This window comes from Festucalex cinctus, chromosome 19 (genome assembly GCF_051991245.1).
Source record: "Festucalex cinctus isolate MCC-2025b chromosome 19, RoL_Fcin_1.0, whole genome shotgun sequence".
Taxonomy (NCBI): Eukaryota; Metazoa; Chordata; class Actinopteri; order Syngnathiformes; family Syngnathidae; genus Festucalex; species Festucalex cinctus.
In genome coordinates, this window is record NC_135429.1 from 10,082,117 (window position 1) to 10,095,886 (window position 13,770).

Consider the following 13,770-nt stretch of genomic DNA (forward strand, 5'->3'; position numbering starts at 1 on the left):
ACAATTTTAAATAACTTTCCAGCTACTATTGCACATTTAGTACTTTTAACTTTCAACATGTTTTAACATAAATGTCAATTTTTGCACTGCACGACCCTCAACATATTTGGCATAGCAAAAATATTTTAACCCAACATCACAAACCTCATCACTTCCAACATAAGCTTAAGAACTTTTAACCTGACCATTTGACCAAAGAATAAGGCGAGCTAGCTACAATCCCAAAGCCACTTCCAAAAAAAATTTGTATCAGCAAAAAACAGTAACTTTCACATTTACACAAACCTCAGCACATTTTACAAAATTCATACCATGACAACTTCTGTGTTGAATAGCAAACATTAAAATTAACGAGTATTTATTGCATTACAAAAATGTGGCATTTACATGAAATACCAACTGCAAATCAATCACGCTGACTCAGGATGAATGATTTCAGTCAGAAATGTATTAAATTAATCAGTTTCATTACTTTCACAAACAATTTACATTCAAAAACAAACAAAAACAGGGTGTGGTCCATTAGTGCTTTTCGACAGCAAGTCATGAATACATTAGTTGTTTATTGCAACACGGGTTGCGTCTTTAATATGGTGGAGCTAGCTGTACAAATGGGCCAGTGGATGACTTGGTGGCCATTTTCAGGTGACAAACGACAAGTCACAGCACATATGAAGCCAAAACAAACAACGTGAGGAAGAAGTTATCACAGCAGACAACTTGATCCAATAAATAAAAAGGGGGGAGGGGGATGAGTTTTTTGTTTTGTTTTTTATGCTAGGGGTCTGAGGTACGTCCACGTTCTTCAAACTTCTTCACACATACACACACACAATAGAGAGCATTAGCAATTTTGTAAAATGGATTATTATGATCTTAATAATGAGTGCCACCCCCCCCCCCCCCCCCCCCCCCCCCACTGCTGGTTTAGTGTGGTGGTTGGGGGAGGGTTCCATCTTCAGAGTCGTCCATTTTGTTGCATAACATCACTTGGGCAGGATTGATTTGCTATGGCAGGGCAAAAAATAAAAAATAAACAAAGGGAGGAGGGGATTATTTCATAATAAAAGGCTGGCTGGAATGTTGACCACAGTGAGACGCTTGGGGGTGGCCAGGGGGGAATTTTAGAGGTACTACACGAGGGCGAAGGTCTTGACGGCGCCGTCCAGCGTCACACCCGCTTCCTGCATTTCGTACCTGCGGACCACAACCAATCGTTACTTCACATTCAGGAATAAAAACTAACCTTTTTATTTGATTATTACAATTATTTTTAAATAAAATATATAATTTGAATGTGGATTTATTTTGGGTTTGCTTGAAATCAAACGCGACCGACGACAATCCAGAGCTCGTCGCGAGAACACCTACCAGTCCGAGGAGGTGGCAGCGTAGTATACCGGCGGCTGCGGCGAGGCGCACGTGTCCCCGGCGAGGTCATCCAGGCCGCAGGCGCCCATGTTGGAGAAGAGCAGCCAGTCGCCCACGCTGAGTTCGGGCAGGAGGCAGCGCTCCACCACGACGTCCAGCTGGTCCAGCGTGGGGCCCCGCAGGCTGCTAGGATAGACGGCGGCGTCGGCGCACAGCGCGTGCTGCATGGACAACAGTAATTATTTAACTTACACTGTTGTAAATTCAAAATGGGAACATGCTCCAAATAAGGCCGCTGTTGTTGCCGGTTAGATAAGAAGGTCAGTTGCATGTACAAAACATGCCGGTGTGAAAGGGGTCAGTACACATTGTTAATCTCAAGATCCTCCCATAAACCCAACCCACTTTCAGGTGATTCATCCAGACTGTCAAACCTTGTGCACTGCCGGGGCGGCGATGGCGTTCCCGAGGAGCTTGACGCCAAACGGGCCATAAACGCCCTCGTTCATGTAGTACTGGAACTCGGCGTCCTCGCCGTCGTCACCTGATGACACACGCACGATGTTGGAAATGAGGACCAACAACAACACAACAGGACACCCGCGTGGAATTTGAGCGTCGGCCATGTATTATGATTGCGCAACATGCATTGCTTAACGGCCACGCGTCCAGATTTTGCAGTCAAGTGATTAAAGGGGACCGCACCTGGAGCCAAGCCATCCCATCGGCGGGTCACCACCTCCTTGCCGATCACGTTGACGGCCAGGTTGAAGGCCGACGCCACGTAGAAGGAGCCCGGCTGGGCCAGCACGTGCACGCCGGACAGCGGCGGGAAGTACGTGTCAAGCAGCGGGCTGAGGGCAGATTCCACCTGCATACACAACAACAATGCGGGTATTTAAAGTCTTGTGACAAAATTTTCCACTTTGCTGCCATGTTTCATTTACATACGCTAAAAACTTCACCAATCTGCTATGTGTACTCTGTTCACGTTTGATATCTTTAGGCCAAATTTCAAAAGCAAGTCTCTTAGAAATTACAAAACTGACCAAGTTTCAAATTCCAGGCATGACATATTTACGTGCATCTCAATCACTAATAACACGAACACAACATGAGAACGTTATTAAAGGTAATTTGAGCAAATTTGTTATTTCAAAAGTCTGTATCCTACTTGTTAACCCTTCGCTTCAAATTTTCTTCAAACAAAACTAACCTTCCCGTGTCTTGTCTTGCCAAATTGAACCTAAAATGGCCGTGTCAACCTCAAATCATGCTAAAATGGCCATCACGTTCTCCACTGAAGTAAACAAACACAGGTGACAAAGCAAGTAAACACGTCTTATCGGTGTCCTTGCTGACACAAATCAGCAGGTCAAAGTCTGAATTAATCAAGATGTCATTTAAGGTGTTGGACCTGCTTAAGTTGGAAGTCTGAGCCGGTGAATCCAGCGCCGATGTCCAGGATGTTCATGTTGAAGCCCAGGTCCGCCTAAAAGGAGCAACAAACAGACGTTAGCTCCCAAAAGAGCTGAAGAGTTGCGACCTCTCGAGCTGCAGTGTTGAAATTGTTCACTTCTTTTTTATCCCTCAAAATTATGAGTTTAAAAGTCAAATGACCATTGAATACTCTCCGGAGTTTACTAGGAAAGTATTTCTGGTACGTCACAATTCTTCCACATTTTGTCCCTATTCCAAAATGGATACAATTTAAGTGGGCATCTATGGAGAGATGTGAAACTGACGGAAAGGTCCTCCAAAAGAGGACTGGGAACACTGACCCAAATAGCTGAAGCCAAAGACAGACAGCATACAATTTTTAAATGAACAGACGGCATTTCGGAATCAGGGTAACAAAATCAAATCACCGCCATGTCGAAGACACAGCGGGCGTCTGCAAGCGCGTGGCCGTAGGCCCGCTGCGGTTCCTGGCAGGAGGTTGGCACGTGGAAGGTCACGCCCACCACCTGCACGCCGAGGGCTTTGGCCGCCTCCAGCAGATGGCGGCAGCTCTTCAGGGTCGCCCCGAAGGTCACGCTGGTCTCAGCCGCGTGGGCCTCGGTGCTCAGCTGCAGCAACAACCTGCAAGACCACATAAAACGTACCATTAGTTACAACATTTAAAACTCAATTCTGCTATTAGGCAAAAGGTCATTCGACTTACTTGGCGCGCGGGTGGAGGCGTGCGATCTTGGCCAGCTCGGCCTCGTTCTCACAGACGAGGTGGCGCACGTTGTGCTTGGCGGCGGCCTTGACGAGCGCCAGCTGCTTGCAGACGCTCGACAGGATGATATTGTCGGGCGGCACGCCGCTTTCCAGCGCCAGGTTGACTTCGGCCTGCGAGTGACGCAACATGATTACAACAAAATCATCCAAATGAGTGCTGAGCTCTTTGCCTAAGTCGGCGACTAATGAGCCGAGTGCGCTTTTAATGAAATGAAGAGCTCACTTTGTTCGCACAGACGAAGCCGAGGCCCAGGGAGGCGAGCACCTCGAGGACCTCCGCGCTGCGGTTGCACCGGAGCGGGAAGTACGGCTGCAGCCGTGGCACGGCGCTCTTCCAGCGGACGTGTTGACGCATCAGAGCGCCCAGGTCGCCCACCACGAAGGCGCTCTTCTCTGCCTGTCAACACAAACAGCAGCAACAAATTACAACTTTATCAACTGTGCTCGATTTTACATTCTCAGTGTGTGCGCCACCGACCAGGGCCTGCTCGCAGATGCGCTCGTCGATGACGTCGTCGAGGGTGGCGCCGCCCTCCAGCAGCTCAACGATGTAGCCGGCGGGTCGGTTGGCAAGTCCTTTCATCTTAACCGTATTCCAGCGAGCCAAAAATCATAAAGAACGAGTGAGAGCGAGTCGGCGGCGAGCGGGTCACGACTGAGCCAAATGGGGGGTCCTGCCGGTTATGCAACAAACTGGGTGGAGGGGAGGCAAACAAAGACACACCATTAGATGAATGTTGGGGAGATTCAGGGTCAGGAGATACCACATGCTCGCGTGGCAGACTCACATGGACAAGTCGGGAGATGGACCTGTCCCGCTATCAGCTAGGATCCCAAGGCGGCTCAGCGTTGAAGTCGAAGTGCTCCCGGTAAAGAGCCGCCCCTAGGCCCTCCGGATAGCGCTCATACACCTCTGCAGAAACGGGGGAGCCCTGCACAGACATAGAATTTTATTTATTAACCTTCTTTAACCAGTAATGTACCATTGAGAGGGCATGCTGGCCAAGAGGAAGCAAATTGTACAAAAAAAAACAAAAAAACAGTTCTTTGTGTAATTAAGTTATAAATGTCCAAGAGTGGCCTCAGTGAAGCATGATCGCCGAAGTGCTGAAGCATTCATATAAGTCAGCATAATCTAAAATGGATTTTTTTTAAAGCTGTGACAAGGCACTTTTGAACCTCAAAAGAAAAAAACTTTGGAAGAAAAAGTTCAATTAGTCTTTTCAAGATTGTACGAGATATAAATGTTAGTCAATAAGACTCCATTGTTGTTGTTTTTCTTCTGACTAGGAGATACTTTATTAATCCCAGGACAGAAAATTGTAACAACTAATTGATTTAAGTTTAAATTATTCTCTTGCTTTAAAACATTAACTTTTTCTCCCAGTGAAAGCACTATGTATGTTAATAAAAGAGGGAGACTTGTTTTTTTCCCCTCACTGTGCCATTTTATCAAAATGGGTTTGTAATCAGGCAAGCCACTGTTGTCTTTTCCAGCCTTGTGAACAAGGCTGCACTTTAAACTACTAAAATGGCCACCTCCCAAGGAAAGGCAACTGCGCATGCGCACCAAACAATTTGACAAACGAGATTAGCGAGTCAATGGCGACGCCAAAACAGAATACGTGTTAAGAAACATTACAAAGCCGCCAATGTTGTGTATAGAATCCATTATATCGTCTGGTAAAGCGGCAGTGTAGGGAAAAATAGAGAATTTATTGGCGAAAAAGGGTCATATTAATGTTGTGGCGCCGTCGAGCGTGCCGCCATAGACGCTGACGTTAACGGCTCACGTTATAAATAACCCAGCAAAGCCTTAAAACACCGCCGACCTATACGACATACTAAATATTCAACGGTAACGTTAGACTAGCTTGGTGGTCTTTTTAGATATTCGAACTACACGTTACATTCGCGTCAACGGGAATCCTCATTGAATCGGGCTGTCATGTTTGGGGCAATGGAGACGGAAAGAGCAGCCCGCCATGTTAACTCCACAGACATTCTCTCACACTTGGCGGTCTACTTACGTGAGATAACGGCCAGGAGGTTTTAGAAAATCGTCTTCTCTTTTTCGGCGGAATTTTTAAAGAGTAGTGGGCCCCACGTTAAAAGAAAGAACGGCGGCTGTTGTGGCCATATGGCTCTTCGAACCGTCGTTGGGGGGGTTGTGCGGTCCTCGTTGTCGTCGTCCTGTCTCTTCGACGGTGGAAGGAGAACTACAGCAGTGGAGGCGGCACGAAGTAGGAAAAGTTCAGCAACGGCTCATGGGCGTTGCCTCGTCCGCGCATCAGGCCAATCAGCGCTCAGCGTTCCGAGCGGGCCGAACCAAATATGTATTTCCGCAAAGACAAAGGGGTGAGGCGATGCCGGTGGATGGACAGTTGACACTCACCGCTGTCATTCACGGCAGAGCAGCGCTTTTGTGCGAGTTTTCGTCAGGCCCGTCACAAACATTTGGACACATTCACCCACATTATCATTCTTTCATTAATTTTGCTTTTGAACGCTGTTTTGACGACAGAAGCAGGGGTACACCCGAGATTAGTAACCCAAATTGTATTTAACATCAACAGTATAAAGTGGTCGTCCAAATAATTACTAGAGTAGAACTGGTCAATACAAAAAAGCAAAAACAAAAAAAACTCAAGTACGAGTAACTGGTGAGCAACCGATGATTTATTATCTCTTTAAGTAGTGCATGCATGTCAATAAATGTCAAATAGGAATAAGAAACTTCAAATATTGGCCAACAATATTACTCTAAAACAGTACTATTTTTTCATGACTAAATAACAGACAAATTCTGCCAATTTGAGTTTTGCCATCTTACATCTTTATCAATCAGTGCTGTGCATACATCACAGATTGCTGTGCTTGACTTTCTGCTTTTATTCCAGACACTTCCGTTTTGCAAATGCAGAAGTTCCAACTGAAGTTCTTGTAGGCTGGAATATACAAATGAAGGCGCAGTACATAACTGTCCTTTGTATATTGGTAAGGTAAATAGGGATTTCTACCATGTTTCACATAAATGAGTCTCTTTGAATATGTTGCTTGTGGTAAAACAGTGATACAAGTCTCTTTGATGAACTAAAATAGATTTTGCAAGTAATAAAAGATACCTATAGATAGAAATGCCATTATAGAATTTAGGTCAATGTAATTGAGTAACAGTAATAACGTAAACGCTACTCTCCCCTCCACCATGCTGCTGGGATGCCTTTTTTTTTTTTTTTCGGGTTTAATTTGAAAATTTCTCATGAGGTCTGTAGAAAAAAAAACAATTAGTGCAAATTGAACACATTTGTTTTGTGCACCAGTGACAATCATGCAAATGGAAATTATCCATTGCAGGCTCAGACTGCAATCTTCATAAAAGCTTTCATCAAATTTATTGGCAACCCCCCCTTTTTTAAAAACGAGTTTTCTCACTTTCTCGTTGGCTAAAAGAAGTCTACTTTTGATAGGCAGATAACTAGCTGGGGAAAACAATTACAAGTGGACTCCTGTACTCGGGGGAGCAATGCTACGTTAGCGTTAAAGTGCTCTGGCTAACTCGGAGCAACAAACATATAGCGATTGACTTCAGTTGTTGGGCGAACTAGTAGCTAAAGTAGTGAACGCTAAGTTGTGGCTAATGCTAGCAGTCGACTCTAGAGTTGTGGCTGATGTTAGCAGTGAACTCTGGTGTTGTGGCTAATTAGCGGTGAACATTAGAAGTGGACTCCAGTGTTCAGTGCAAACTTACGGCGAATGTTGACATCGGACCCAAGTGCTCGGACTAAATAGCAGCAGCTAACATTAGCAATTGATTCCAGTTACTATGGTGAAAAACATTCATATTTTCTTTTTTCTTTTTTTAATCCCATGGGGATTTAAACCTCTAACGGAATGTTTTCCCCATTTAGTCCTGGTCACGCATCCACTTCAGTTGCCATATTTCAGCGCTGGGAAAAGGGAAAGGATTCGTTTTAATTCATTATGCGTGGCGCTGGTCAGGAGTTCAGGCTCGGAAGGCCTGCGGGGGGTAAAGACAAGACTGTTTTTTTTTTAATCAAACATAGCCCACGTGTAGCCATCTGCTGTTTGCACACTTTTTGTTTACAGATTGTGATGCTTCAGCAGCTGCAAAAAACACAGCTGAGTGATATACAGTAAAAATTTACTACTCTGGTTTGGTCATGTACTGATCAAATAATAATAAAAAAAAATAAAAAATCTTAGCCTGAGGAAAATGAAATAAACAAAGTAGTGTGAATAATTAGTCTGGAGCGGCCGCCTAATTGATTATAGTTTCACTTGGACAAGTTGCAAGGCAGATATCGCTTTATCTGGATCAAATAATCAGCAAGAGTCATGAGTCACAGATAGAAGCATAAATATCCCCAAAATGCTATTTTTAAGATTGTTCTTAGAAGTGTCTCAATGTCACTTTCCTCCACATCGTAACATGCCAACATCTGGTCTTTAAATACAAAAATAAATAAATAATAATATTAATCTTAATTTCCCTTTTTATGATGATAGCCGTTTCACTCATTAACGATCAGTTAAATTACTGTTTTATACAATTTCTTTAAGAGTAGACAATCTTTTAATTAAATATTTTTCAAAACAGTATTCAATAATTATTTTCAGAAATGCATTTATTAAAATAGTATACATTTGTAAAATGATGCCAGCTCTGAAGTTTTCCCCACAGGTGTCCCTTTTTACTAAACCAGCTTTTCAAAAAAAAAAACAACAAAAAAAGTTACTATTTCCTGTGCTCACTTGTAAATTCACTTTTTAGGATTAAACAATAAGTAAGTCTTGCAGTATGTACAAGTAAATAAAAGTAGCTAGCTACACAACAATTGAAGCATTTTGTTTGATGGATAAAAAAAAAAAAAAAAAAAAACGTTATTCCATTGGGAGAGCTCATAAGCGGCATTACGTACATTGATTCGAAAAGACCGTCTTAACTGCTAATTGGCATCCGTTATGATGCGATCCAGGGTGGAAGGTCCCGTGTAGTTGTTGGTTTGGACCGCCTGCAGCCCGTCGACGTAATCCTTGGGAAGTCCGTTCTGCTCGGCGCCCCAACACACCACCTTCAAGTTCAGACAAAAATGTCTTTTTAAAAGCTGTGACATCACATCTTTGAAAACAAGGTGAAATTAATTTAAACGTCATCTTTCGCCATTTTCTTTCATTCAAATGTAGTACATTTTTTTTGCATACAGTTTTCAAATCATTTTTATTGTGTCTAGAAAACTGACATTTTTTTGACAGAATTTGGATTTTAAATTTTTAAGAATCAAGAAATTCAGAAACCAAGCAGGGGTAAAGAACATTAAAAACATATTTTTAATTAAAAATATTTCTCGATTAAAAACTGTAATTTTATTTTCTTAATCAAGAAAACTAATATGTATACAACATTTGAAAATTATATTTATAAGAAAACAGCAACAACAAATGTAAATATGTAAATATTTTTGAAAGAAAATTGGGAAAACTTCATCCAACTCAAGAACTAAAAAATAACCTCCCATTTTGACACAAATGACACTCACACACATGCCAACACATACATATTTGTACTGCGGTGATGTAGGACGAGCGTGGAAGTTGTTCATCTGGTACGTCTTGCACAACACCTCTCCGTGGTTGCTGCTCTCCACTCTCACCTCCAATGGGGAATAAATGCCCTCATTGACTCCTTCCTGACTGAAAACACACACGGGATATGTCATGACATTGTTTATACGCGTGTGCGGATGTGCGCGTATGCATGTTAGGGTCTGACTGGTCCAGGGAGTCCAAGTGGTCTCGGCTCACGGTCCAGATGACGCCCCACACCTCTGAACCGGGACTTTCTCGGATGGTGGCCACGGCGCCGTGCCAGTTGTTCTCTGCGTCTTTGCCCCACATGCCAAAATCCAGCTGATAGTCCTGAACGTACATACATGTAAAATTTTCCGTTATAAGTTTGACTTCCTTCTGGTCATTGCCGGTGTCGGTACTAGATGTGATCGGGCTGCCAGATCGTATCAGGGGAGCCGAACCGAACACGTCCCGCTACAGGATTGGCTGGAAATTATCCAGTTGACGTCAAACATTGGAAAGAAAATATTAAAGATGTATTTTAAATTAAAAAAAATGTACGGACTGAAATTGTAAACCTAAGAATATAATTGCAAAATATATTGAATAAATAATAAAATAATATTGACTAAATGATAAATACACAACATAATTGTGTCAGATGTGACAAATATCGACAGTTTAGATTGTTAATGTGTTCCTATTATCATTAAGGCTGTTTTTTATCGTGATTGATTTGTGACCAGCCAAAAAAAGAAACAACCTGGTGTACTGACGTCACCGGCAAGCTCGAAGGTGCTTCAATCCATTTGTTTTCACTCTTAAAGTATCATGCTTTTATATTTTTAGGTTTATTTACGTTTTTACAATTTCAGTCCATAAATTTTGCTATTTTAAACAATTGTAAACGGACAATTTCCGGACAATCCTGTAGCGTGACGTCATCTGCAAGCGATCCGATACGTTTTTTTTTAACACGATTATGTCGACGAAACGTCGCCATTTGATTGACAAAAGGTAGAAATGATCACAAAACGGTTAATTTCGCACGTTCTCGGAGGCGAATACAAAATAAAGCTCACAAAAAATAAGCACAGTACAAAAAAAAATAAATTTTAATAACCTTCAGTCGACCGGTGTCGAGGAAAGTCGCAGAGGGATTCCTCAGGCGGACTCTCTCCTTCAACATGTTGCTCCCGAACGCGAAATACGCGAACGTTCCGGTTCCTCCAGGCGACATTTGGAAATGGTGGTCTTTGAACGTCTCCGAGTCGCTGCAGCTTGTCAGTGTAAAGCTAATGGCGAGCCAGCTAGCTACGACTGGCCGTAAGCAGCCATAACCGGCCTGTCTGCTTACTAACCTCACATGCATCACATTAACGGGTCAAATATTGACAAAGTTTGCCAAGAGGAAGACTTCAGTTCACCCGTGAAGCCTACCGTTAAGAAGGATTAGTCATTATCGTCTACATCCGGATCCGGTCCTAACGTAACGTAAACGCTTTGCTGCGTTTAGTGACGCAAGAGCCTCATATGGTAAAAAACAACAACACACACTCCACATTTAAAAAAAATAAAAAAAATAAAAAATAAAAAACACAGTTCAACTGTTTGTGCATTCATAAGCTTTTTGTATGAAACTGCCAACTTTAATGGAAAAAAAATAGTAACACTGTTACCAGTGTGGAAATGCGGCATCAACAGATACTCAAGACCCTCTCACCAAGGAACATTTTAATGTACAAATTAAAGAAAAATAAAAACAAACATCACAGAAAAAAAGCATCCTGTACAAAAACAGTGAAGAGGAATTGACGAGCAGTTTTGGCAGCAAGGTGATCATCTCCTGGGACCCCCACGACCTCGGCCCCTTCCTCTGCCACGTCCTCGGCCTCTGCCCCGTCCTCGTCCAGCCACTGCGCAAACGCAACACAGATCATGGACCACACTCCTAAATAAGCACTTTCAAATTTAACCGGGATGATTAACGGGAAAACGTGTTAAGATTTTCCTCTGGATCGTGCGTGCTTTTTGCTGGACATGGATAACGGATAACTAGGAAAAATTAAAATATAATATTGCTTCCGATGACCTTGATACTTAAAATAAATAAATAAATTAGATAGTTGCCTTTCATGTAAAAAATAAAAATAGGTATAAAAAAGACAACAAAAAAAAACATTTTGGGGAAGAAAAGCACGCCTCACCGGCTTCCCTCTTCTTGGACTTGACCTTGGGCTCGATGTCAACGAGCAGCGTGTCGAGCGGCAGGCTGTCGGGCAAGATGAAGTAACGGATATTGTTGCCGCGGATGCTCAGCGACTCCAGCTGGGCTGGCTCGCGGTTCTTCAGAGTCATCTTCACCGCCTTCAGGTGCGTGTTCATGCTGACGTCCACACCTGCGTGCCCAAGTAACATTTCCCCCCCATTTTCTGGTATTAAATGCAAATAAAAAATTAAAAAATTAAATAAAATAGTGAATGTTTAGATTTTGATTGCTTCATTTATTTAGTTGATTTCAGTGATGCGGGAAATTGCGCCTCCCTGTGTACAGGTAGTACAAGTGCTGTGCGTTCAAGCATTTCGTTAAAGTATTTTTTTTTGCACCTTTGATTTTGCAGTAACAGATATGGTTAGGTGAAATGTGTGAGCGTACAAATATTTATTTTATTTAGGAAATGCAGTGGAGAAAAAGCGAAAACTGCCAGAAATATTATTATATTATAATACGTGAAATTTGTACTTCAGGAATTGTTTGTACTTTGTTACAATATAAGCAAAACGACATACGAGTAGGGATGTAAAGATAAGAGCGATATTGTGATATTAAAATTGCCACAATATCGTCGTAATTTTCACGATATTTAAATGCAACATCTGTTAAAAAAAAAAGAAGTCGGGTTGATTTCCATTTGTGCAGTTCTAGCACCATCTGGTGGCTAGTTTTTTTTTGTGCAATTTAATTTTCATTGTGGATGTTTTGGCCCTTCTATGTTTAAAATCTACAGTGATTGTCAGATGAAGGGGAATGTAATATGTGAAGCGAGTCAATATGTGGAGGAACTCAATGTTTTCAGTATGAGCTCTCTCTCTCTTTTTTTTTTTTTTTACAATATTGTGACCTTCTTTTAAATATCGCCAACCTCTCGACAATATTGTGATAATTATCGTATCGTGAGCTTCATATCGTGATATCGTACTGTGACGTTTGGATATCCTTACATCCTACATACAAGTCGAGAGCTCAAAATTAATCAACAAACTGATCTAAATAATCAACAACAGTAGTTTGATAATCAATTGATAAGTTTGAGATTTTTTTTTTAACTTAAAATTGTCCAAAATCTCTCATTTCAGGCTTTCAACAGTTAATATTGTCTGATTTCTGAATCTTTTGTGCATGGTATAGCATTAATATTTGTAGCTCGGAAGTGTTTTTAAACCTCAATGTACCATTAACTCCATCTAGAGTCTTAACGTACAAAAAAAATGTTCTGCTCATATTTCCCATTTAACAGCTGCTTATTGACATTAGATGGGGCTTAAAAAAAAAAAAGAAAAGTAGCCTGCTAGCTCTTTTGCATTCAAAGTTATGCAAAAGTTATTCATGTTAGTGTAAGCTGTGACATGCTTCCACCTTTGGAAGCTGTTTAAAAAGTGGTGCTGATGAGGGGGGAACAAAATGCAATTTTTCAATATAGAGCTAGTCTGTCTTTGAAAACTGAATAATTTTCCCCTGTACTTTAGTTTTAATAATATAGTGGTTAACTTCACCTGTGATGGTGCCATGGACTTGGGTACCGTTCTTCAACTCGATGGTAACCGTCTCGTGGCTCAGTTTCATCAAAAATCTGGGAGGGGATCATATATATAAACAATATTAATCACTCAGCCATTTTTGTTAGCCTGTAGGCTATTTTGAACAACTTCTAAGCAAAACTGAGACGCAAACGCCATCTTACGAGAACGTTGGACTAACGCCATTTATATAGAACAGGAGTATTACTGTATTTCTAAATTTTAATGAGTTTGTCTTAGGACTAATATGGCGCTAAACGCTAAGCTAACTCATGTTCAACGGCTAAAACGCCAGGAATGGGAGCGTTCCACCGTAAATAACACAGACATGCAATAACTAAGTAATGACGTATACAGAGCACATACGTTAAATTTTCCAAGTCGACACATGAACAAAAATATCTGCGGGCTTCCACGATTTAGCTTGACGGGTCTCCATTCATTCTGACCGCCGCTTCCCGCCGAGCTAGAGCTACACACAATCCTCTCCCCGATTCCATCCAACTCCATCCGACGTCCAATCTTCGTTTCACACGCCGAACATCACCTAATTAGACACGCGGATGGCTTTTCAAACGTCTTACCTGACTAGTTTCATGGTGTCCCGACAATTCCTACACCGAAGTTGAGGTTGCAAAAAAATTACGGCGCTAGATTTGCGAGAAACCAGCAGGCCGCTAATGGTGGACCTTACGTTCAAGTAGCGCATCAGTGACGTCACTTATGAGCGACTAAAAGATGTTCCCTGGCCACAGTGCCACGAACAGGTAAGGCGGGGCACTG

At 42.1% G+C, this 13,770-nt stretch overlaps 3 protein-coding genes across 3 annotated transcripts; all 3 read right to left on the reverse strand.

Annotated features, from left to right (window-relative positions):
* Positions 1 to 428: 428 nt before the first annotated feature.
* On the reverse strand, positions 429 to 5,971 carry azin1b (antizyme inhibitor 1b). Its single transcript, XM_077506743.1, has 11 exons — positions 5,628 to 5,971; positions 4,386 to 4,529; positions 4,076 to 4,290; positions 3,821 to 3,994; positions 3,536 to 3,708; positions 3,240 to 3,453; positions 2,789 to 2,863; positions 2,077 to 2,242; positions 1,806 to 1,915; positions 1,372 to 1,592; positions 429 to 1,197 (listed from the first exon to the last, which is right to left on the reverse strand). The coding sequence occupies exons 3-11, from the start codon at positions 4,178 to 4,180 to the stop codon at positions 1,134 to 1,136; spliced, it is 1,302 nt and encodes a 433-aa protein (XP_077362869.1). The 5' UTR covers positions 4,181 to 4,290; positions 4,386 to 4,529; positions 5,628 to 5,971; the 3' UTR covers positions 429 to 1,133.
* Positions 5,972 to 6,258: 287 nt separating this feature from the next.
* LOC144007281 (gamma-glutamylcyclotransferase-like) lies at positions 6,259 to 10,685 on the reverse strand. Its single transcript, XM_077506745.1, has 4 exons — positions 10,313 to 10,685; positions 9,392 to 9,537; positions 9,177 to 9,312; positions 6,259 to 8,693 (listed from the first exon to the last, which is right to left on the reverse strand). Exons 1-4 carry the CDS (start codon positions 10,559 to 10,561, stop codon positions 8,568 to 8,570), a joined length of 657 nt encoding a protein of 218 aa, XP_077362871.1. The 5' UTR covers positions 10,562 to 10,685; the 3' UTR covers positions 6,259 to 8,567.
* Positions 10,686 to 10,908: 223 nt separating this feature from the next.
* snrpd1 (small nuclear ribonucleoprotein D1 polypeptide) lies at positions 10,909 to 13,738 on the reverse strand. Its single transcript, XM_077506746.1, has 4 exons — positions 13,572 to 13,738; positions 12,964 to 13,040; positions 11,397 to 11,588; positions 10,909 to 11,105 (listed from the first exon to the last, which is right to left on the reverse strand). Exons 1-4 carry the CDS (start codon positions 13,694 to 13,696, stop codon positions 11,029 to 11,031), a joined length of 471 nt encoding a protein of 156 aa, XP_077362872.1. The 5' UTR covers positions 13,697 to 13,738; the 3' UTR covers positions 10,909 to 11,028.
* Positions 13,739 to 13,770: the final 32 nt, after the last annotated feature.